The sequence below is a fragment of the Perca flavescens genome, chromosome 21 (genome assembly GCF_004354835.1).
Source record: "Perca flavescens isolate YP-PL-M2 chromosome 21, PFLA_1.0, whole genome shotgun sequence".
Taxonomy (NCBI): domain Eukaryota; kingdom Metazoa; phylum Chordata; class Actinopteri; order Perciformes; family Percidae; genus Perca; species Perca flavescens.
The window spans coordinates 25,931,928-25,957,587 of NC_041351.1; the positions used below are offsets into that span (position 1 = coordinate 25,931,928).

Consider the following 25,660-nt stretch of genomic DNA (forward strand, 5'->3'; position numbering starts at 1 on the left):
GATGGAGCTGTTGATCATGTATTCAACATGCCTGGTCATTTTGCACTTTATTGTGGGCATTTGTAGCTTTTTTGTCATTCTGCGAAAGTATTTCTTGGCAAACAACATCTGGGCGCTTGACTTCCTGGAGTGTTGTTGTCGCAGTGAAGTTGCCAGGCAACCAGTGGAAACGCTGCTCTAAAGTAAAAATAAACTCCCTTCAAAACCATAAGTTGTGTATGGACTAAACAAACAAAATACAGCAACAACAAAACTCTTTAAAACCCTTTTTTTTCATATTTGTTCAAACTGTCACTATCTCCTGACTACATGAATCACATCATCTGTGAAAAACATCACAACGTTTTAAAAGTTTGTCACCAAGTCAAGCCAAAACCAAGCCCCGACGTTCTCACTAAAATAGGTTTCTGAAAACATTTGAAATTGTACAGTTTGATAGGAGTTCATCAGCAGTTGTTGACACTGTGTTAGAGACTCCTGGGCTCTGATTGGTTGTTTCCTTGATGCCATTAGGAGCACCAGGACAAGGCGGAGGAACCTGATCTCATTGATGTAGTACTGTCAGAATATAGCGACAGTTTGAGCAAATATGACAACATTTTATAAAAGTTACCTACTGTAACTTTCACATGCTCCTAAAATGTATAAATGTTTTATTTGATAGAATTTATATATATATATATATATATATATATATATATATATATATATATATATATATATATATATATATATATAACATATATATAAAACACTCCTGAGGAACGAACAAGCGTTTCCTGGGTGAAAGTATTATGTTTTTTCCGCTTTCCGGCTTGAAAGCTCTGTGTTTAATGTTGACACCACGTTGTGCTATTTCATTTTGACATTATTTTCCAGTGAATATTCAGTTCATTAGTAAATTTTTTGGCATGGCTTGCTGAGTGGCTCTATATCCATGGGGGATTTAATTTCTTAATTTTTTTTTTGCTGTGCATGATCAAAAAAACATCCCCCCTCTGTCTATTTCACAAATCACACCCTCTATATATATAATTATTCCTGTGGAACATTTTAGTTGGAAAAGGTCAAAGTGCACTTGTTTCGCTAACCCATGAGCTAACGTGTTAGCATAGTCCAGCTGCTCACTGGATGAATGGAAGGATCTTTATGAATGGAAGAGCAGCCAGTGGCTGTCCGGCTCCAGTCCTCATCAGTGATGCATGTCTCTCCTCTGTGTTTAGATGCTACATCACCCTGACCCAGTCGCTCCACCTGATCATGAGTGGAGCTCCGGCAGGGCCTGCAGGCACGGGGAAGACTGAGACTACCAAAGACCTGGGCCGAGCCCTCGGAATTATGGTCTATGTATTCAACTGCTCTGAGCAGATGGACTATAAGGTGAGCAAGCGTGCATGGGCATCGGCATTTGAGCATCTGCACATAGCTAATGTGCATTGGCAGCAGCTCAGATTGTGCATGTTTCTTTTCATCTTTGCCTTTGTCAGCGATATGTATCCATTTGTCATTACAGTTGTCAACCCACCTTTATGCCGTTCTCTTTTCATCTTTTCTTCTTTTCATCTTCTTTTTTGCCTGCTTCTTTCATAAAGAAGAGCTGATGAGTTAAACCTTGATTGTTATTTCTTAACTAACCCTTGTCAAAATGCCCTATGTTCCCAGCCTCCACCTTGCTTTATTATACTCTCCTGTGTACTCTTTCACACTCACTTTCTGCATATAGAGTGCTCAGGGGAGACATAAACATAATCTTGTGATCCAGCTTGCTCGTGCTTCCTCCAGACAGGGGCATCATTACAGTACAGAGGCGTACAGCCCCCCCGGCCATACACTCCGCAGAAAGGTGTCAGAAAGAAGTGCTAATGTACTCCAGGGGGAACACAGAGCCCCACATTGTTACTCATATTTAGTTATGCACACACAGTAGTAATGTATGCTCCTCCAGCTGCACCTCCTAACACACACACACACACACACACACACACACACACACACACACACACACACTCAGCATCAATCCAGCAGTCAGAGAAGGTTTGCGTCAGAGAAGGTTTCCTCGGCCCTGTAATTGGAGAGAGAAGTCAGCTGCAAGCCTCACCTTGGTCCAGCTGTTCTCCGGAGAGCTGTTCACCTGCTCTCAGGTTGATGTTGGGAAAACTGAAATGTGGGTGGTAGACATTTTAGCCTTTCTCTTTTTGCCATTAATGCTCGAGGCCTTGTATAAGCATCATCCACTTATTCTACGCCTACTCCCAGCCTGCTGTGCTGACTGCCATCAATGCTTCTCCATATATCTTCTGTCTAATTGGCCTCAACACATGCCTTATCAGTCAGTCAGACAGGATGTCCACCTTTGGACCTACCTGACTGACTTCCTGTCGCGCAGTGTCCATCTGAATATATGTCTCTCTCTCTTTGTGTCCACCAGTCCTGTGGGGACATCTACAAAGGCCTGGCTCAGACGGGGGCATGGGGCTGCTTTGACGAGTTTAACAGGATCTCAGTGGAGGTGCTGTCCGTGGTGGCTGTACAGGTAAGAACCGTTCCAGTTCCCTCTGCCACAGGTGCTGAGCACAGCTTGTGTGTATCTGCAGGCCAGATAATCTGTGAGTTTTCATTTATTGAAGTTGTGGTGAAAATAAGCCCTTAAAAACAGCTCTGCAGAAGTAAATAGCCTCTTCATCACCGATTGCACGCGTAAATTGCTTCAGCTATAAGACTAATCCACCAAGGCTGACACCTTAGCACCCCAGAGCTCCTTCATAATTGGAGCCTCCTCTGGTCTGAATTGAGAGTTAGGGATGGAAAACTGGCCTGTTTGCTCGCCAGCACGCTGCTCACATCTTTAATAATGGCAACTCTGAATGGACAAACTCTAAACTCTCAGAGCACATCCTGCCGTAGGACGGGGAATTAGTTGGATTTGCACACATGTACAGCACATTTGTATTTGTAATTTTGAGTAATTACTTTTAAAATGTTCTTAGTTCAAGGCTTAATTAGAACACACACGCACGCACACACAAACACACTGCAGCGCTTTCTTTGTGTTAAGAAAACCGCTATAGTGCACTATTTCTGGTAGCTTTTATGTCAGTCTGTTCACAGCTTTTTGCGCTGCCCACAAGTGGTTAAACACCAATGCAGGTTTAAGTCTGTGCCTTAATGAAAGTTAAATGCTGACCTGCGTATGACCTGTGATGGTCCTGTTTTGTACACGTCGGAACTCTGTGGATGAACTGAATGGATGTGATCGGTGTATGCTCCGAGCGACCTACAGCAGCAAGCCCTTTGATAACGGGACTCAGCCATGTTCTGTGCGTTTCAGCTGATGCTAGCTTTACTGCCATCTTGCATTCTGTTATCCCGCATCAAACAGACCCTCTCTCAGTGGTTTCATAAGTCCCTCTGGTGTATTCAAATCCTGCACCATCTTCATGCATGTGCAGTACTGTCACTGCACAATGCACACAGTTGATAAGGATGCTGGTCATGATCGTGATGATAATGGAGATGGAGCTCCTCAAAGGATCATTATTCTTTGCAAGACCCAGCACACTCCTCTGACCCTTCCGTCCTTCCTTCTCTCTTTAGCGGCAATGCAAGACTTCTTCCATAAGTTGTGGAAGCTGACAATATTTAGAGAATTTTAAAGTGCCAGAAGAATGAATCGGTGTTGCGTGGCGTAATGAATAATAAATCACGGTGGCTTATACGTGGAGAAGTAGACCTTGAGAACAGAGGAGTGTCAGACTCCCGCTGTGACAGCAGGCAGCCCGCTCCAGCGCTAAACCACTGAGCCATCTCTCACCGCAGCAGACGCGCCTAATCCATCCTCTGAAAGTGGAAGCAGCTAGCATCGCCCCGGCAACATACTCGGCTGCTGCTCAGGTCTGCTAACACAGGTGGCTGGACCAGTTCTACATTAAATAAAGCCGGTACAAACAGAAGGCCGCCAGACATTACAACATGGAGATAAATTGGTGAAGCTCTGCCTCTGTTGCAGCCAACACAGGCGTGGACTGTGAATATATTGCAGCCTGTACATTCAAAGTGACAGCAAAGAGTGGAGCCGGACCCCACTGGATCACACTTTTCAGGACGGTGTTTGCTCTTGAACTTTTAAGAAAGTGTTTTTGGTGTTTTCTGTCCTTTAATATCTCTGTAGGATAACAGAGGTGGGCTGCTGTCATTTCAAATCAGAAAGAAGGCCCGCTGATGTTCTCATGAAAACTTGTATTCTTTTTTTGTGTGTGCTGCAGCTGCACTGTTTGTTTTTGCATGCCCCTGTTGTGCTAGTATGACTGAGTGATCTGTAGCCGAGTACTCATCCATGAAGAGATGTTCCTCCTCTTTCCAGCTGTCGACTCGCTATGCCCTTTTACCACACGCATGTTAAATTCATAAAGCCTCTTACAAGCTGGGATTCAGAGTTTTAGGCCAAGACACACACACACACACACACACACACACACACACACAAAAGTTCATTTCTGATATCTCATTCCATCATAATGTAGACAAGTGGAGCCTGGCAGTTGATGCAGTAAAGCCTGGCTGATAGCATGCTCATATTATTGATGAAATTGTGTCCCTGAAAAAAAGTGCGTACCAATTTGACAGACTGTTACAAATTGACTCTGGTATGTGCTTAGTGACTTTAATGATATGCTAATGAGTGAAATCCAACTTTTTCAAGCTACATCACGTGTGAGGGTTGCACAAACGTTTTGATAGTGGTGCCAATACAGAACTTTAGTTTTAAAATATCTTTTTATCTACTAGTAGTATGAATTGTAGTATGAATTGTAATGACTTTGATCCCTTAAAGGTGAACTTCACTGGTTCTACACATCAGAGTGTTGGGGAGTACGACGCTGTGAAAAAGTTGTATCCAGCCTTTTGTGTCTCCAGAGGGAGCTGTGTGTGTTTTTATAACACTCAATGCCGTGTCGATTTCTTCTTTTGCGATATTCCTTTTTCCTCACGGAGGTGGAAATTAATTTCCCCTATCCAATCAGGAATTTGCATTCAATGAAAGGATTCAATGCAAGACGGACGTTGATTGACATACTATTTTAGCGAATAGGAATAAAAAAAAAAAGAATAATAAACGATTTTAAAACATTATATTCTAATAATCTTATCACTCACTGGGTTACAGGACATTATATTATTTTACTGGGTTACAGTTAGAGATGTTCCAATACCAATACCAGTATCAGAAAAGCCTCTGATACTGCCTAAAATGCTAGTATCTGTATAGGTAAGTACTGGCGTTTATGTACTGATCTGATACCAGATCATTTAGCCCAGAAGCAAATCTACTTTAGAGTAGTTTATTCATGTTCTTTTTCTGACTGCTTTTTTTCTGACAATGATAGCAATCCTGTCACATCCATACAAGGATAGTAGTACACAGCTGTTAAAATATAATAAAATATTTTACTATTAATATTATACATACTGGTATCAGATGAGTACTCAGTATCGGCTGATACACAAGTTCAGGTATTGGAATCGGAAAAAATAATAGCGGAACATCTCTAGTTACAGTACCTAAAAAAGATTGGATATCATTTCATTGTACTCTGTGTTTTGTGTTTGTACTCTGTACATGCAGGTCAAAAGCATCCAGGATGCCATTCGAGATAAAAAGAAGAGGTTCAACTTTATGGGTGAGGAGGTGAATCTTTGCCCCTCCGTGGGCATCTTCATCACGATGAACCCTGGCTACGCTGGCAGGACGGAGCTTCCCGAGAACCTCAAGGCTCTGTTCAGGTCGGTCACACTAGAGCCCTGCACAGGCTTACAATTTTGGCCCTACCCCGGCCCTGGCCCGAGATGTCAGGCCCGACCCCGACCCGATCCTTGACCTATAGTTTATCAGCCTGTGTTTTTTTTCTTTTCTCCCGATACACTGTGGGCCATAGTTCAGTTTTGTTTATAATGGCAAAGTGCTCATATCTCGTTTTTACGTAGGTATACGCTGTATACCAGCTAAGAAAGCTCCAGACTTTCCATATACCCACCCAATGATAAGTAACAATATAGTTTTGTGACAGAACTTTCACTTCAGCTCTTGGTTTTTGCTAATACTGTTGCTGCAGAGCATGCAGAACGACTATTGTAGTATACCAACTACAATAAACTAGACTACACCGCTGCTTGTACCAGTAGAACAGAATTAAGCTTATAAAGCACCTGCGCCATGCAAAAAGAGCACAGCATCAACAGTGGAGGGTTTTAATCCCGTCCTCCTCTCTTCAATTACCCTTCTGCGCTCGCTGCTGCTGCTGGCGGGGACACTGAACACCACGTGTGCCAGTTTTGACATTTGCGGTAGTGTGTCACACACAGCTCTATGTCCTCAAACTATGCTTTATTCCTCAGAGGATTGGGTCCATTAACCAAGGTTTAATCCATCAAGTAGTCATGGGACAGATTATAATAATAGAAAAACAATGTTGATATCAAAACTTGGAACTGGTTGCAGACTGGAAGTGACAATTAGACCACATCTAAAATGTACAAACATCAACAAACATCTTGAAAAAGCCATGTTCTACAAAACTAGTGATAGTCTTGGGTGCACCTCACCATTTTTTGTGGGATTGGGACAGGTCCCAACCCCCTGTAACCTCCAACAGGATGAGTAGATTGAGAAATGCACAACACTCTGGGCCCTGTAGAAAGGCATTCTCTATGGGCTCCTCCCCACATCCACAGCTATTAATTCTAGCATCTTTTATTCTATCTTTTATTCTGACAAAATTGTTCTTTTCCTTTCTTACCTCCCACTTCCATCATTCAACACCCCTGTATAACATACCAGGAAAACATCCTAATCAGATTACACTTACATGGAATTCACACTTATCTTTTGTTCAAATTAGCGCGGAAATGAGGTACAATCCAAGCCACAGTAGATCAGTGAGAAGCTGTTTGCAATAAGAGCAACATCCACCTGACACAAGACCACAAAATAAATGCAGACAGGCCAGTGTGAGAGAGAGAGAGAGAGAGCAAGTTAGGTGAGTAGCGACTCTCTGAAAAGGGGAAGATAGCTGGACCCATTGTGGGAATAAAGCGCTGCATGATGTGTTGAACTGGGATGGATTGTGACCTGGATCAGAGCTCCCTTTGCTCTGCTGTTTGCTGTGTGTGCTATCTCACAATCCGCTAACATGAACACACTAGTTGAGTGAACTGCAGGTGTTATGATTACGTCCTACTACTGAGATCCTGTTCTTTCCCCAGACCGTGTGCCATGGTCGTGCCAGACTTCGAGCTGATCTGTGAAATCATGCTTGTGGCCGAGGGCTTCCTGGACGCCCGGGTCCTGGCCAGGAAGTTTATCACCCTCTACACACTGTGTAAAGAGCTGCTGTCCAAACAGGTAATATCTGCTTTCTTTGATCTTACACATGTGGTATGGTTAGAAAAAGCCAGATCCATTTATACCCTGGTCTATATCGACGACGTTTCATTTACGGGATTGTTCCGGTGCCGCTGGAGGTGCCGCCAGATGTCCTTGATTTCGGCCAGATGTCCGTCCCCTTCCGCGTTCCTAATCTCCGGTGGATTTATGAGGACTATGGTTAACCTATCCTCAGATCTCTGCAGGGTAAACCCAGACAGCTAGCTAGACTATTTGAGTTTTTTGTTGCACGACTAAAACAACCTATGAACGTACACACGTTCCACCAAAACAAGTTCCTTCCCTAAGCTATTTTGCTGAGGCACCGTGGCTCCGTCCGGCACTTAGCACCGCCCAAGATGATTGTGATTGGTTTAAAGAAATGTCGAAACAGCTGACCTGACGCTCCTGTTCTATTTGATGGACTCCAAGCCCGAGGCACCGCTCCTTTCTCACTGAAGGGTCCGAGTAAAGTCTGACATGCATGTGAATAAGAAGCTGATGTTATTCCATCTACAATGTTCTTTCATCCTCTTCTAGTCCAGTCCTGTTTTACATGTCATGCCATTATTTAAATGATTTAAAAAAGCAATAAAATCACTCACAGTGCTGACTAATAGGTACAGCAGAGCTCCCCGACATAGGTAAGCGATTTTATGAGCCCTCGGTTCTGGATGAATTTCCCATGACCACAGGCCCATTTAAGTGTCATAGCACACTACTTCCTTTTTATGGTGGTTTAATGAAGCTCTAGTTCTTCTGACATTTTTAAATATCACCTCAATAACACTTTTTTGGCTGCTCCAAAGTTGTTTGTCGGAGTTTCATTGCAGGTTTTCCAACATTAGCAACTTACTGGTAATGAAATCAAATGATAATGAACAGACTGCTTCACTAAGCTATATTCACAAGGGCTGAGCCTGCAGTTCAATGGAAAGTGCAGATTCAGAGAACTACTTTCTTGGTAAATTAATTAAACAAGTGGTTGATAATTATGGATTAAATATTGCATAAGTTCTACTGCTATTCCTGTGCAGAATGACTATGCTGTAGACACCAGAGCGTGCTAAGAGAGTACACTCTATAAATAAATATACTTTATTAGCAGGGAGCTGAAATAATGCTCTAATAATTTGTTGCCTCTCACTGTGTGTGTGTGTGTGTGTGTGTGTGTGTGTGTGTGTGTGTGTGTGCGCGTGCGTGTGGCTGTGTTTTCTGAAGACAGACACATCTAATCTTTGTCAGCCGGAGAGCCTCTGGACACACATATAACTACGACTCACTGTTGAGTAGTTAGTAATCTACTTTAATGTCACATTACAAATGATTTTGTATTAAGAGATACCATAAGTTACTTTAGGAATATTATGTTGATGTAAGAAATGACATCCAGGAATATAAAGTAGGTTAAGCTCACTGTTAAATCACTAAATCCTACTAGATAAGCTCTCCGTCCAGACATGGATCTAATAAGAATAATATTAAACAGGGCTTGAAAGTCAGTGAATTAGTGCTCCAATTTTTATCTTTCTTTGTGTGTGTGTGTGTGTGTGTGTGTGTGTGTGTGTGTGTGTGTGTGTGTGTGTGTGTGTATGTGTATGTGTGTGTGTGTGTGTGTGATTCCTGGAGAGCCGTTGGTTAGGACGATGATTCACAGTCCCACAGACTATGCTAGCAGATTTTTGAGGCCTAGTATGCTACAATGCTCACAATAACACTGCTAACATGCTAATGACATGCTAACATGGCATAGACAGATACGTGTTGAGCTCTGCTGTGTGTTCCTCTGCCTACTGAAGGACCACTATGACTGGGGCCTTCGAGCCATCAAGTCTGTGCTGGTGGTGGCCGGCTCTCTGAAGAGAGGAGACCCCGGCCGAGCGGAGGACCAGGTGCTGATGCGAGCTCTTAGAGACTTCAACATCCCCAAGATCGTAACCGATGACATGCCCGTGTTCATGGGGTTGATAGGTGACCTGTTCCCCGCCCTGGATGTCCCCAGGAAACGAGACCTGGACTTTGAGAAGCACGTGAAGGATTCCATTTTGGACCTGAAGTTGCAGGCCGAGGACAATTTTCTCCTCAAGGTAAGTTAAACCAGATTCCTGGATAGCCTTCCGACATGCTCGTCTGCTGCAGTTTATCGGATTCTGTTTTGATTACAACTCAAAAAATGTCACAAGTGTTGCCAAGGATGAAGGCAAACGCAATGACAGGTTGTCTGCGAAGCAGGAGCAAAGTCCCCACATGGGGGGATTCGTCTTTAACAATTTAGACAGATATTACAGTTGTAGCAATCTCATTTAGATTTATCGTAGTTCTTTCCAAAAGCTATTTACCTAATGTCATAATGTTCCGCTGGGAAATACACATTAGTGTCAGACACGTCTGCAGGATAGGGATGAATTGGGCAAATTTTGCAGAAAGCCAACGGTTAGCTGCGATGAGAGTTCAGGTGCCCAAGCTGCTGACCTAATTCTGGTCATTATATTACACACACACACACCACACACACACCATAGAAGGCATTATATGTCAGAGACAGATGAACGCAGGACCAGGGGAAATAAGTGCAATCCGCCTCAGGTCAAATAGACACAGGAAGCACATAATAACACTCCATCAATGGAGGCTGGCGCTGCACCATGCCACTTAACCCTGATATTGTGAGAGACAGCCACGGAAATAAACAAAGAGGAGGAGAAACACAGCAAGCGCGAGAGTAAGAATGGCGGGGCGGTCAATAACAACCATCCACCCCCAGAGCCTGAACTTTTACTGTCTTTGTTTGTGCGGCCAACCTTTTGATTCCAGACAATGAGGTGTGTGGGGGGGTAGGTGAAAGAGACTGCATACCTTTGGCGTTAGCCTGTGCTAGCATTAGTCCTCTCCACATCAAAGCGGTAATCAGCCGGGGCCTTTGTGCTGAATGGATGGCGAGTAGGCGCCGCGAGGGGCCAGTCGATGGCATTGATTGAGGTTTGAGTGGAAATCTCTCTTTCACCCTTTTTTTTTTTTCTCTCTGTTACACACTCTGTTCGTCACCTCTCATACCTGAATGAGAACAGCAGAAAATGTTACACTACAAGTCAAGTGTAAGTGTGTGTAATATTCCAAATGTAAGCGTGGCATCCTTCATACTGGAGAAGCTGTGTGAAGGTAGAGCAAGCTCTTTATACTCTTAACATGTTGGTTAAAGGCAATTCACTTCAGTTTATTTTATGAAATAACATGGTCTTGTAAAAGTGGAGTATTGAACAGTTGAAAATGTATTGCAGTGTTAACATTAAATATTGCACACAGTCAATATTGCACAGTTGAAGATATAAATAATAGAAATGATTATAAATAATGACTTAATTATTCTGAATGATCCGCGGGCCTCCCATTGTCTGACACTCTGAGGGAGGAGTTGAAGAGTTTGATGGCCACAGGCAGGAAGGACTTCCTGTGGCGCTCTGTGGTGCATCGTGGTGGAATGAGTCTTCACTGAATGTACTGCTGTGTTGGGATTATTGTGTCCAGGAGAGGGTGGGAGACATTGTCCAGAAAGGCACGTATCTTGGGCAGCATCCTTTTCTCTGACAGTGCTGCCATAGAGTCCAGCTCCACCCCCACAACACCCCTGCCCTTGAGGATCAGTTTGTTGAGTCTGTTGGCGTCTGCTCCCCCAGCATCGTCCGGCCGATGTGGAAGGACCTCAGTGTCCTCAGAAAATAGAGGCTGCTCTGTCCCTCCTTGTAGAGTGCTTCAGGGTTTTTAGTCCAGTCCAGCTCATTGTACACTCCCAGACCTCCACAATGCCAACACACACACCCCCTGGATGGAAGCTGGGGTCACCAGTGCCTTACCCGGATTTTCCACTGGGCGCGTCTGTGCTGGGTTCCGGTTTTGTTCCGTCCCCCGGGAGTGTCTCAGAAGCGGAGCGTCTTGCTGCCCGACTCGCAGATTTTATTGTCTCTACAAGCACTTTACAGAAAAATCCCGTGTTTATTAAACTAGTATCTACCTTCCACTCCAAGCACTCCTGCAGTTAAACTCCATGACTTCTCTTTTCTGGTGAGATCTATGATGTAGATGAATCTTTTGTCATCTGTGGTGTTGTAGAGGAGACATATATGATATTGGGGGGTGTCTTTTGGTGAATTGACTGGATACTCTCGCTGTTTCACTTCCTGACCGGCTGTCTGAACGCCCCGCGGCTTGCGTGAAAACAGACCTAGTGCATATCTTTAGCGGAGCAGATAGCCTCTCCACGCACGCTTCTGGGACGAGCCGTGGCTGCAATTGCTCACGGGTGTCGTGGCGCATCGGGTGTCGCGGCGCATCCGGAACGCAGCGCAGACGCCCCTGGTGGAAAATAGGGGTCGGCTTCAGATCCACAACCAGCTCTTTTTTATCTCTTGTCACGTTAAGCTGCCCATGGTTCTGCTCACACCATATGACAAGTTTTCCCACGACAGGACCGTTCCCTGAGGGGCCCCAGTGTTGCTGACCACTCTTTCTGACACACAGTGAGGTACGTGCACACGCTGTGCTCTGCCAGTCAGCTGGTTGACAATCCAGGACATTAGGGGTGCATCAAACCACACCGCTGTACGCTTCTCACCCAGTATAGCTGGCAGGATGGTGTTGAAAGCACTGGAGAAGTCAAAAAACATAACCCTCTCAGTGCTTGCCGGCTTGTCCGGGTGGGCGTGGATGCAGTTTAGCAGGTAAATGATGGCATCCTCTACTCCCAGGCGGGGCTGCTGGGCCAAATGGAGTAGATCTAAGAGTGGGCTGACCATGGGCCAGAGCTGCTGCAGGACGTGTCTCTCTAGTGTCTTCATGATGTGAGGGGTCAATGCCAGCGCTCCGCAGTCCCTGCAGCCACTGTGACGCGGCATCTTTAGCCCAGGAACAAGGCTGGACATCTTCCACAGCAGAGGGACCCTTTGCAGAGCCAGGCTCATGTTGAGGACTTGCTGAAGCAGTCCACATAGCAGGGGGACACAGGCTTTGAGCGCCATGGGGCTCACACCATCAGGGCCTAGCCTTGTTCAGTGGACTCTCATCAGCTGTCTTCTTACATGGTCAGCAGTGAAGAACACTGCAGAGGTAACAGGGAGGGGAGGGGGGGTCGTCAGGTTGAAGAGGACTGTCAGCCCGGGAACTACAGGGGTGGGGTTAGTGGGACCCTCATAGGAGGATCGGAGGATGCAATGAGGGGGGGAATGTGATTGTTGGGGGCAGACACTAGATTAGTCAGTGGGGGGTTAGCAGGGCCATAGTGTTACGTCTATTGAAAAATTCAGTAAGTTGGCTCTGTCCAATTTGCCTTTAACTCCTCTGCTGCCAGTCGGCCTGAAACCAGTGATGATCTTCATGCCACACCAGACCTCTCTTCTGTTGTTCTGCCTCCTGCATTTCTCTTTAGCCTCCCTGATCTTCACTCTCAGAGGTTCTTGTAATGTCCTCACCTGCTCCATATCACCAAAAAAAAAAACCTTACCTATTTATTCAGGATGGTCTTGATGGCTTTGTTAACCATGGTGTGTCATTTAAAATAATTTATAATAATAATGTCTTTGACTGGGACTGTGTAGTCCTCACAGAAGTCTGCAATGCACTATGCACTGCAAAAAATCTGTGGCCTCTCCCTTAATAAGTTAGTAGTAAAAAAATCAAAACATGTAAGTTCTAAAATTCTAAAATGTGTGTGTGTGTGTGTGTGTGTTTGTGATTGTTAGGTGGTGCAGCTGGAGGAGCTGCTGGCCGTTCGTCACTCTGTGTTTGTGATCGGAAACGCAGGCACTGGAAAGAGTCAGGTGATGAGGTCACTCCAAAGGACCTATCAGAACATGAAGCGCAGACCTGTGTGGGCGGACCTTAACCCAAAGGCTGTGACCAATGACGAGCTTTTTGGCATCATCAACCCGGCAACCAGAGAGTGGAAAGATGGCGAGTCCAGTGTTTATGAGTGCAACGCGTTTTACTGACCCAAGTTGTATATCCAACATGTGAACTCTTCTTCTTCTTCCCACAGGTCTGTTCTCCAACATCATGCGGGAACTGGCCAACATCAGTCACAATGGACCCAAGTGGATCGTTCTGGATGGAGACATCGACCCCATGTGGATTGAGTCACTCAACACAGTCATGGATGACAACAAGGTGAAAGCGAGTTGACTGAATGTGTGTGTGTGTGTGTGTGTGTGTGTGTGTGTGTGTGAGTGTGTGTGTGTGTGTAAACAATTATTTTATTCAGTATCAACATGACAAAGGTTACACATTTTCACTTCAGATGTGAATCTGACAGACAGTGGCAGTGTGTGCTGTAATGCTGTGTGTCTCTCTATGCCCTGTGTGCCCCTGTTAGGTGCTGACTCTGGCCAGTAATGAGCGGATCCCTCTGAACCCCACCATGAGGCTGGTGTTTGAGATCAGCCACCTGCGCACTGCTACCCCCGCTACAGTATCTAGAGCAGGTAGTCCTCGCTTTCCTTTCTTTGTCTCTACAAGCTATAGTGCGTAGTTTCTGTCTCCCCCTTGAGGAATTCTAAGTAATGACAACAAAACTGTTGGCGCATCCACATCATACAAGCCTTCCGTATTTACACACCATCCCCACCCTTCTTCCACACAGTTGCTAGTAGCCAAGGAGGACACATGTTCGCACCCGGGGGACCCTATAATCACTAAATGTGTTGTGTTCCCTGTTTCCCTTCCAGGCATCCTGTACATAAACCCAGCAGACCTCGGCTGGAACCCGCCGGTGTCCAGCTGGATTGACAGGAGGGAGGTCCAATCAGAAAAGGCCAATCTGACCATACTGTTTGACAAGTACCTCCCCTCTTGCCTGGATGGCCTCAGATCAAGGTAACACAAAATTAACATCATGCTGTATTGAAGAAGACTTGAAGCTAGCGATCGAGACGATAAACTCATTATGAAAATGTTTACTGAGGTAATAAATCTAGAGAGAAGTAGGCTCATTTTCTCACAGACTTCTATAGAAACAGGAGCAAGTGGAGTCGCCCCCTGCTGGAAGTTAGAGAGAATGCAGCTTTAAGGAGCTTCAGCTTTGGCTTCACTTCTCAGTAGTGATGGCGAGATGAAGCCTCATGAAGCATTGAAGCTTTCCAGCAAAGTGGTTCGCAAAAGGGTTAAGTTCTCTGAATTTTGCCAGTAAAGACTTAGAAATAACATAAAAATCAATTTCCACGTAATCCATATACATCAATATACAGTGTATTTTCTGTTGGTATAATATAATTAACATAACTGTGTAATAAACAGATTTCCTTGAGAGGAATGAGGCTATCAAACGTGTGTAAATCAATCCTTTGGGTCATAATATAACAGCAGGAGGGGCAATTTTAGTAGGCTAGTCTAAAACAGGAAAGTGACGGTGGTTTAACTGGGCAGAGGGCCGTGAATGTGCTTGTGTAGATCATGGATGTATAATAAAACATGGTAGATTCACCTCATAAACCAGTCACGTGGTATGGACGGGCAGCGAGGCTTCGGATGTCATCAATGACGCCATTTGTCTAAAGCGATACAAGCCTCGATAGGCGCTTCACGGAAAACTTCCGGGATTTCTCGACACGCTTCGAAGCCTCGGCACAGAACGTAACATCACTACTTCCCAGACCCGGAAGCTCCGTCCATCTTTTTTTACAGTCTGTGGTCACAGTTGACGCAGGAGGCTGCGATGTGACATAACATGTTGGACTGAGGCAAACAGTTAGTGACTCAGCAGAACTGGATCCCATCCTGCATTCTATTGTACAGGAGCACTCGCCTCCTCCAACACCTCCATCACCACGGCTGTTGGAGCAGACAACAAAAACAGGAAGCAGAGGAGGATTATTTTGTCCTCATGTGAGGAATCCAGAGAAGCTCTTCTGTCCCATAATGCCGCAGAGCCTATAGATTTGTCAACAACACTCGTTCTGTAATAAACACAAGTCAGCGGTAATGCTTGAATCCAGTGATGTAATGTGTCTGTCTTTGCTCAGGTTTAAGAAGATCATCCCTATCCCTGAGCAGAGCATGGTCCAGATGCTGTGCTATTTGCTGGAGTGTCTGCTGACTCCCAAGAACACCCCGCCAGATTGTGCCAAGGAACTTTATGAGCTCTACTTCGTCTTTGCTGCAGTCTGGGCCTTCGGGGGAGCCATGTTCCAAGACCAGGTACTGCGTGGGCCTCTGGCCATGTGAGACACTTACTAAGTGGTTGCATAAAGAGGGAAAAGAATAGGACACAACTGAAACAGCAAAATGTTTTTTTTTTCCTCTCTCCTCCTAACTCTTTACTGAAAGAGTTTTTTTTTCCATTGCATTATGGGTATTCCTCTGTATTATTCAAGCCCTGATGGCTCTTATGCAACTCAACTATGTGTCTCTATTTATGAAAAAGTCATTTGAAAGTTATTTTCAGTTGAAGAAATGGCAGGTTTTGAAAAAGGCAGAGATCTCCATCTGAAAATGAAGTGGACTCCATTCCCGCTCAACAACAGCCAGGCTGGCTGAATTTAAATCAGCAGGAGAGCCGTGGCCAGCAGTTGCTAAGCAATCCAGTTAGTGCTGTACAGTAAGCGTGTCCATCTAAGTTATGGGATAAAACTGCTCTCCCCTTGGTACAAATGTACTCCACTTTATTTTCCCATCACAGATGCATTTAAATGCTAAGTGGTTTTATTGACTGGAGAGTTGGTAGTGAATAGAGGAGACAGGTACCAAGGGGAGGGGGGGGGAGGCAGGGAGAAAGGCGAGGAGTGATGAGGCTACTTCACTGTCTGAATCCGACAGATGGATAGATAGGCCTGCCATCTCTCATTTTCTACCCTTTAGCTGCTGTGGCTGTATCTCTCTGTTGTTGCCATTTATTCTTCCTCTGGTTTGTAAATCAAACCTGCAGATCCATAGCTACTGTATGGGCCAGAAAAAGCAGAAAGGAAGTCATTTTAGAGTATTTACTGCTCGCCTACCCTCTGTGTCTCTGCGTGAGTGTAGCTGGTCGACTACAGAGTGGAGTTCAGCAAGTGGTGGGTGGCCGAGTTCAAAAGCATCAAGTTCCCGTCCCAGGGCACCGTGTTCGATTACTACATCGACCCCGAGAGCAAGAAGTTTGAACCCTGGTCCAAGATGGTGCCCAAGTTTGAGATGGACGCAGACACACCTCTTCAGGTACAACTGGTTGTATTAGAGTATTCAATCTGCAGGGTTTTGGTGGATTTCATCTACTGGACATATTCTTAAATTACATAATATACAATTTTAATAACCGATTAATAGTTTAAAACTGCACTTATCACTATTGTTAATTGACAACAGGTCAAATGACACATATACATATATACAGGGTGAGGGTTTGATCACGCGGAGCAGAGAGTTCACTATGCGGCGAAAACAAAATACTTTCCCCAAGGAAATGTTCATTCGTTCCTCGGGAGTGTTTTAATCCAAACCACCATCTTTTTCCTAAACTTAACAAGTCGTATTGGTGCCTAAACCTAACTGTCAGCGCTGCGCCTTTTCTGGCTAAACTCCACCCCTGAAAGGAGCGTCATCTGGCGGTGCCTGTAGCCGGCTCACAGTCACCTATTGGCGGCTAAACAACTGCTGCTGGTAGCCGGCTAAATACAACCAGCTTCTCCAGCTTCTGATTTTATCAGTCTATGGCACTATAGACGTTACAGCACTTTCATTTTAAATTATTCTAGTTTAGCTATACAATATATGTCTATTGGTAAAGTAACATTTTGTCCACACTGGTGATAAAAATAATTCAGCAGAGGCAGGGATATGTAGACCAGAAAGGGGGAAATCCCACACATCCCCCACAGAAAATAGCACCCTGGCTATAAAGTATACGCATTATCATGTGGAGCTGGAGCATTAGACCCAGATATGTTCCTCAAAGACTAAAATATTCATGTCAAGTCCCTGTCAGATCTGAGAGCTGGTGATGGCATTTTCACATTTTATAGACTAAGCTATTCATTGAACAAATATTTGACAGATAATTTGAAAATCAAAATAATCATGAGTTGCAGTTGCGAACCCTGTAGTTAGTCTACTAATATCCGAACAGGGATTGTGCACATGCTGAATGTATGTTTGTTTCCCATGTGCAGGCGTGTCTGGTCCACACTACAGAGACCATTCGAGTTCGGTACTTCGTGGACCGCCTCCTGGAGCGCTGTCGGCCCGTCATGCTGGTCGGGAACGCTGGCACAGGGAAGTCTGTTCTGGTCGGGGACAAACTGGGATCGTTGGACGCAGAGAAATACATGATTAAAAATGTCCCCTTTAACTATTACACCACGTCTGCTATGCTCCAAGGTAAGAACCGTGCATGGAAAATCTTTGATTCTGATTGGCTTGCAGGGGTTGGCTTATGTACAGTACAGGCCAAAAGTTTGGACACACCTTCTCATTCAATGCGTTTCCTTTATTTTCATGACTATTGACATTGTAGAATCTCACTGAAGGCATCAAAACTATGAATGAACACATATGGAATTATGTACTTAACAAAAAAGTGTGAAATAACTGAAAAGATGTCTTATATTTTAGATTCTTCAAAGTAGCCACCCTTTGCTTTTTTATTAATAAGGGGAAAAATTCCACTAATTAACCCTGACAAAGCACACCTGTGAAGTGAAAACCATTTCAGGTGACTACCTCATGAAGCTCATTGAGAGAACACCAAGGGTTTGCAGAGTTATCAAAAAGGGTGGCTACTTTGAAGAATCTAAAATATAAGACATGTTTTCAGTTATTTCACACTTTTTTGTTAAGTACATAATTCCATATGTGTTCATTCATAGTTTTGATGCCTTCAGTGAGAATCTACAATGTAAATAGTCATGAAAATAAAGAAATACATTGAATGAGAAGGTGTGTCCAAACTTTTGGCTTGTACTGTACTCTTCCAGTTAAATCAAATGTAGTCTATATCCACGGCGTTCCACTTCCGGGATTATTCAGGTGCCGCCGGAAATTTCGCCGGATGTCCGTCCCCTTCCTCTTTCTTTGTTTTGGCGTTCTAAACTCTCCTCCTAACTGCTCCTCAGATCTCTGCAGGGTAAATCCAGACAGCTAGCTAGACTATCTGTCCAATCTGAGTTTTCTGTTGCTAACAACTAAAACAACTTTTGAACTTACACATATTCCACCAAAACAAGTTCCTTCCCGAGGCTATTTTGCAGAGGCACCATTGCTCCGTCCGGCACTTAGCACCGCCCAAGACGATTGTGATTGGTTAAAAGAAATGCCAATAAACCAGAGCACCTTTTTCTCCCACCCCGGAATGCTGCGTGGACTAGCCAGACCTTCCTCCGCGCGCTGTGGAGGAAGGTCTGGCAATGCGAGACTAAATCAAATGTCTCCACACTGACCTACTCTCTGACTCTAAACTACTACATTAAAATTGGTGATCAGTTGCACCTTTCATTCTCTGCTCGTGTGTTCCTCTGCTACACAGCTGTGTTGGAAAAGCCCCTTGAGAAGAAAGCAGGGCGCAACTATGGACCTCCAGGCAGCAGAAGACTAATCTACTTCATAGATGACATGAATATGCCTGAGGTGGATGCATATGGAACGGTGCAACCTCACACACTCATACGCCAACACATGGACTACAACCACTGGTAGGGCTCTGTCATTTACAAGCAGCTATGCAATACAGTATATATGTATGAGCAAACATGCCTGTGGTGTTTAAACGGGATGACATTATGCTAAATGATTTTCAGAAAATGCCACATGATGTTGTCACTTTAATTGCTTTATTCAGACAATTTCTCAATTAAAATGAACATGTAAAAGGATAATTCAGATAACAGAGTGCCAGCAGCTGATAGGTGTAATAGTTTTATCATTCTAGTGAAGATGGCTTTAGTATTCAGACTGCCTCAGTATCAATGTGCTACAACTTCCAAAAAAGTCAAATGTGAGCACAATGTTGTATGATTCCCCTTAAAAGGATTTAGTTGCTCATCTCTCTGACACAGTGAGGCCATTCTGAACATGGTTCCACTGCGTCGGACACAGGCTGACTGGCTTAGACACACTCAGCCCATTACAGATATGCTGGGGGGATTTCAGGTATGAAATTGAGAGGATGGAGGATACTACTGAGCCACGCCAGCTTAAGGCGCTGAGGCGTCCATATCGGGGAATATGTGTGTGTGGCCGGCTGTTTGGGTGCATGCAAAACTGTTAAATAATGTTTTTTTCTGTGTGTGTGTGTGTGTGTGTGTGTGTCTGTCTGTGTGTACTCCCAGGTATGACCGTAATAAGCTGCTTTTGAAAGAAGTACACAACGTTCAATACATGTCCTGCATGAACCCTACAGCCGGCAGCTTCACCATCAATCCACGACTGCAGGTAAACACACACACACACACACACACACACACACACACACACACACACACACACACACACACACACACACACACACACACACACACACACACACACACACACACACACACACACACACACACATATACATACATGCACACATTGTGTACCACTGGTTATGCAAAACACTGCAGAGGTTATGTGCACTAATTTCTCTTGCACATTTTATCATAGACATATTTGCCTCCTATTATTAAATAAGTTGATTATTATTGATTATTATATTATGTGCTGCTCAACATTCAATGTTTTTTTATTTATTTGTAATTTTTGGCCAAAACCTTGGACCATTACATTGTTTTCTGTTCGTTGATCATTCTTTTCTGACATTTATGCACAGTTGAAACTTTGACAAAAAGTCTATTAGGACATGTCTCAACATGATGCTTCAGCATTTAGGAAATGACTAAGGGTGGTGGCACATAATTTGCTTGTCCACCAGGGAGGTCATGTTTTCTGCTCGGTTTGACCGTTTGTCAGCAGGATTACAGAAAAACTTCTTGTCTGATTTGCATGACCCTTGGTGGAAGGGTGTAGTATGGGCCAAGGAAGAACCCATTACATTTTGGAGCAGGTCCGAAACACGGCGCGGATACACAAATTGATTTTTTCACTTTCATTAAATGTTAAATTTAAAATTAACTGTGAGTCCCGGGATTCAGCCAGCACTAACCTGAAGGATGGAGTCAATAAATTAAGTTGAAAAGAAGATTAAAGCAGCACCTGAACAGCTTTGCTGAATACGTTCTGACCTAGCGAACATTTAACTCCCAGGACTGATCAGCTGTTTCCCGGATATTCCCATAACGAGTCTCCATCTCCAGACAGCATGAAACATGGCCGGCATTAGCTAAAATGAAAGAACTATTCAAACTATTTCCTGAAGTCTTCTCTTTATGTTTCTCTTGTAGATGGTTCGATGGCCAAGGCCTCTTGTTTTGTTTCTGGTTAGCAAACTCTACTTCTTCTCCTCTGTTTACTGGAGGATTACAGCCATGCCTAACCCATGGCCCTAACTTCTGACCAAACTACGATGCAGCCCAGTTTATTCGCTCCAAACCAGTTGTTCGAAAGGCGCCTAATTCACATTCCTTATTAGAGACAATTTACAAGTTTGCTTTAAATTCGCTTGACAGTTAAATGGAAGCACGTCTACTGACTCCAAGACTTCTTTGGGACTGACGTTAAACCTAACCCTAACCCATCTGTAGGCTTGCTAATACATTGCCTACGACCATTATTTTAATCACAAATGCAAAATATGTTTTTTCAATGCATTTATCATTAATGAGATAAATATTCTACATTAATTTCCAAAAGAACTACGCACAATATTCTATTATTATTATTATTATTATTATTATTATAGGTGACACTTGTTTGGAACAACTTGTTTATGCTAATGTCTCTCTCCGTAGCACCAATTCTCACTGCCTTGGGTTAGGGTTAGTCTTGCTTTGCCAGACCTACCTCCACAGCGCCGCGGAGGAAGGTCTGGCTAGTCCACACAGCATTCCTGGATGGGAGAAAACGTGATCTGGTTTATTGGCACTTCTTTAAAGCTATAGTGCATAGTTTCTGTCTCCTCCATGAAGAATTCTAATAATGACAACAACACAGTCTGCACGTCCACATGATACAAGCCTTCTGTGATCACCCCCATCACGGAGGATTAAAACAACAGGATGGACTCGTCAGAAGAGGTCATTATCTTCTGAACATAGTCATACTGAGAAATACAGAGAGAGTTGTGTGGAGCTGATAGTCTTAATTAGCTTTGTAGCAACTCATTTGACAATGGCTTGAATGTAACGGATGTTTATTATTATAAAACGTTACGCGCTAAAGCTTTAAACCAATGACAATCGTTTTGGGCGGTGCTAAGCGCTGGACAGAAAATGACAGAAAAAATGAGGGAAATCCGGCGGCACGGAATAATCCACGGAAATGAAACGTTGGCGATATAGACTAGGCTAGGGTTAGGTTGACCCTTGTTTGGAGCAACTTGTTTATGCTGTATATCTCTCTCCATAGCGTCACTTCTCTGTCTTCGCCCTGTCCTTTCCTGGAGCCGAGGCCTTGAGCACCATCTACACCTCCATCCTGTCACAGCACCTGAGAGGAGGTGGCTTCAGCGCTGCCCTGCTCAAGAGCTGCTCCACCCTGGTCCAGCTAGCCCTGGCCCTGCACCAACGCATCTCCTCCACCTTCCTCCCCACCGCAGTCAAGTTCCACTACATCTTCAACCTGCGAGACCTCTCCAACATATTCCAGGTGAGACAGAAATCCAAAACATGCAAGAAGGATTTATCTACACAGAAGTTCTTTCAGAAGAACGACCCCAGGTTAATCTTTTCACAATTAAATGGCAGAGGTTACACTGAAAAAGTTTTCTTTTTGTTTCATTCCTCTTTCCATTTCCAACCAAGAGTTATATATTTTGGACTTGATTTCCAAGGCTCTGCTTCCCACGAGGAAAGAGCCAGGCTTCTGTCACTAATTTCTCATCTAAATTATTATTGATTTAAGAGCTTGGTCTGAAAGCTAGAAATAAGTCTGAAATAAGTGTAACAGAAAATATAATGGATTTGTACTTCTACGGGTGTTAGTGATGATTTAATGTATTTAAATGAATATAATATCAGAGCGCAAAGGCTGTCAGGGGAGAAGCTTTGGGGGCAATATTTCTGTCAAAATCCTCCACGGTTTCATGGAGGGCAGGCTCTCTCATTTAACTCAGTCTGTTGTATAATTAATGCTTTAAGCCAGTGAGCTAGAAGAACTTCAAATTTCATAATTCCATCTTGGAGTTTAGAAAGGCAGCTCCGAGTTTTTACTATACTACAACACAATGTATAAAACACATACAGTAGGTGTAGTAATGTGCTATTTCATATTCACCTTTTTAAAGCTGCACTAATCAATATTTTTTAAATTACAATGGATCAAATTAATGTGTAATGCAAAAGCAGTTGGTCACAGTAGGTTGAAAGCAAAGAGAGCTGTGCCAAATGTGCAGGCCGAGAGTGACAACAGAAAGACAATCAGAACTAAACCCCAAAGTTAGGGGGCTTTCACACCTGCTTCAAACTAAATGAGGCAGGTGTGAAAGCCCCCTGGTTTGTTTCCCCCCCTTGGTGCGGTTCGTTGAGGCAGGTGTGCATGCAGCAATCAAACTCAGGACCAAACAAGTGTTATTAGACCTGCTTAAAGAGGGGATTTCGGTACGCTTTCAATCCAACTCTGGAGCGGTTTGTTTGTGTTGAGAACATGATCCGACCTCGGACCGCACCAACTATATAAACTCTGCAAGTCTGAGCTAATGTCGGTCAAACCAGCCGTCGCTAAAGTTGGAGACAGTGAACGTTCTCGCGTGGTTTTTGTAATGAGACATTTTGGTTTGCTTGTAATTTTCCAGGTGTGAAACCAAACCAAACCAAGGGGAAACCTCTACAAGTTTACAAACTCATCAACTGATTTGGACCAAAGCAAACAAACTATAGGGGCCCTATTTTAGCGATCTAAGTGCACGGCGTGAAGCGCATGGCGCTGGTGTGTTTAGGACCTTTAGTGTCCAAATCCACTTTTGCTAGTTTGACGGCAAAAAGAAGGGTCTGTGCACCGGGCACATGGTTCAAAAGGGTTGTACTTAGTGTCTTCATTAATTCGTAGGTGTGTTTTGGGCATAACATGCAATAAACCAATCAGAGTGTCATCTCCCATTCCCTTTAAAGGTGCAGTAGGTAAGACTTATAAAACTAACTTTCTGTCATATTTGCTGAAACTGACCCTATGTTCCAGTAGAACTACATGAAGCAGGTCATTAAAAAAACAAAAATCTGGCTCCTCTGGCACCATCTACAGCCTGTGCGATTTGCAAAAATCCACCGCTCCCTGTTCAGATGCACCAATCATGGGCAAGGGGGGTGTCTAACTGTGTGTCAATCACTGCTCATGCACACGCATTCATTCTCCCTTGTGGGGGGAGGGGCTTAGGACAACGTTTTGGGCTTTAGCAGAAAGGGGGGAGGGACTGAGAAGTTGTTGATGTTCAAATTTTTGGCTAAATCCTGGATCTTGCCAATCCTACCTACAGCACCTTTAAAAGCCAGGCACGTTTGTAACTTGGTACATTGCTATTATGATGTTGGATTTGCACCATAATATTTTTATTTGTAATCTTTTGCATGTTTGTGTGCTGCTGCACTTCCCTGTGCGCTGTGCACGAGCCTAGGCGCATTTTACTAATTTGCTGTAAAGACACTTGCGTCGGGCTTTGTGCTGCACCGGGTGCAAGATAGGGCCCTAGGAGTGATAACGCCCTTAAACAAAGAGTCTACAGCTTTGTGTACTTTGAGCTAAATGCTAATGCTAACGTGCTCATGCAACTTTAATGTTTTGTATTTCAAATGAGGAGAAAGACCCAGTGCTCACAGACCGACATGAAAAGCTGCTTCTGAACACGGCAGCAAGTCCATATTCCTCTGCCAAGTTTCGGTCACAAACAAAGAGTCTAACTTCTTAGACTGGATGATGTCATTTAGCACAAACATTTAGTTAGCTATGGAACGAGCATTCACCAACTGCACTAATGAGCGTTTTAGCACCATTTCAGAACTAATCTCCGTCCATACTAAGGAGCCGGACCATGCGCGTGTCGGTGTAAACACGGTGTAAGGCTGATAACTCCCTGGAAGTTGGTATTGTTGCAAATCGCTCAAATAATAGCTTGCATCCTGCACATTTATAAAGCTTATATAGTAGCTTTATAAAATGCAGAATTTACCTGCATGAGATCTGCTAGCATCGACAACGAGGTCAGGGAAGGACACGTCTTGACTGATAAAACCCAGTTAGGGAGCAAACGTAGGTGTTTACTTGATTGTTTTCAAAAGTCTCTGTTTCTGCCCGTCCAGACTAAAACGCAACCCTGGAGTTTTCAAACTAAAATGGGGTCAGCAGAGTTTTCTCCATTTTAGGGGCTCAGAAACGTCGGAGCAGTGTGAGTGGCAGGAAACATAGCAAACGTTAAGCGTTTTAAAACAAAAAGGTATTAGTGTGGATGTAGCCTTAAGCCGTCAGACCACCACGGTTAGTATTTCCTGTATGACTGCTGGGTATTAGCCATTGTAATAAGTTGTTGCAGTTTTGAGCCATCTGCCATTTGAGATGCAGCATAATTACCATCCCAAAGCTTAAGCCCTGATGACCCAGAGACTTACCTTCCTGACCCTTGATCACACACATCACTGCCATGAAGCAACAGGAAGTTTAGCTGCACCATAACACTTTGAAGCCAGCATTTCAAAAGGCCGTTCAGTCTTTGTTTTTCTTCGGGCTCTGCACACCTTGACTGGACGTCCGAAGACCACAGAGAGGAAACATTGTCAAAGCTTTCTCGCTGCTCCTCTCTCCAGCCAGAGAGAGAATACAAAGAAAGCCAGAAAGGGACTCCTGGTGCTTTTTTGAAGTTTTTCTGCCTACCATCTTCAGCTCCTGGCTCTAACACCTCGGGACAGCTGGGAAGAGGTGAGCAGCCTCGCAGCTCACAGCTCTGCCTCAGCTGTTATTCCCCCAGCGTACCTCTGTGCTTTGCAACTTCAGAAGTGGCGAGACAGTACAAACGCTTCCGCTAATTTCAAGCAGGAGGCCTAAATAGTTGTCACTCAGTGTTTTCTGGCTTGACGTATCAGATGCTTTGCCTCAGCTGAAATAATTGGGGGACTTTTTTGTAATTCACTTAGTTTTTTAAAACTTTGGAACTTGGAGAAGTAGCCAAAGATAACCGTCTCATTATAATCAACTCTAATGAGCCAG

General features: G+C 44.1%; 1 protein-coding gene across 1 annotated transcript in view; it reads left to right on the top strand.

Moving 5' to 3' along the window:
* Window positions 1–25,660, top strand: part of dnah9 (dynein, axonemal, heavy chain 9) — a 136,257-nt gene that overhangs the window by 45,378 nt on the left and 65,219 nt on the right. Inside the window, exons 34-48 of the mRNA XM_028566995.1 lie at window positions 1,224–1,380; window positions 2,429–2,533; window positions 5,624–5,781; window positions 7,261–7,399; window positions 9,220–9,507; window positions 13,153–13,363; window positions 13,449–13,576; window positions 13,782–13,890; window positions 14,134–14,281; window positions 15,427–15,601; window positions 16,424–16,597; window positions 17,548–17,755; window positions 18,900–19,065; window positions 19,702–19,804; window positions 21,878–22,117. Coding sequence (XP_028422796.1) covers window positions 1,224–1,380; window positions 2,429–2,533; window positions 5,624–5,781; window positions 7,261–7,399; window positions 9,220–9,507; window positions 13,153–13,363; window positions 13,449–13,576; window positions 13,782–13,890; window positions 14,134–14,281; window positions 15,427–15,601; window positions 16,424–16,597; window positions 17,548–17,755; window positions 18,900–19,065; window positions 19,702–19,804; window positions 21,878–22,117 — 2,509 coding nt within the window. The remainder of the gene's footprint in view (window positions 1–1,223; window positions 1,381–2,428; window positions 2,534–5,623; window positions 5,782–7,260; window positions 7,400–9,219; window positions 9,508–13,152; window positions 13,364–13,448; window positions 13,577–13,781; window positions 13,891–14,133; window positions 14,282–15,426; window positions 15,602–16,423; window positions 16,598–17,547; window positions 17,756–18,899; window positions 19,066–19,701; window positions 19,805–21,877; window positions 22,118–25,660) is intronic.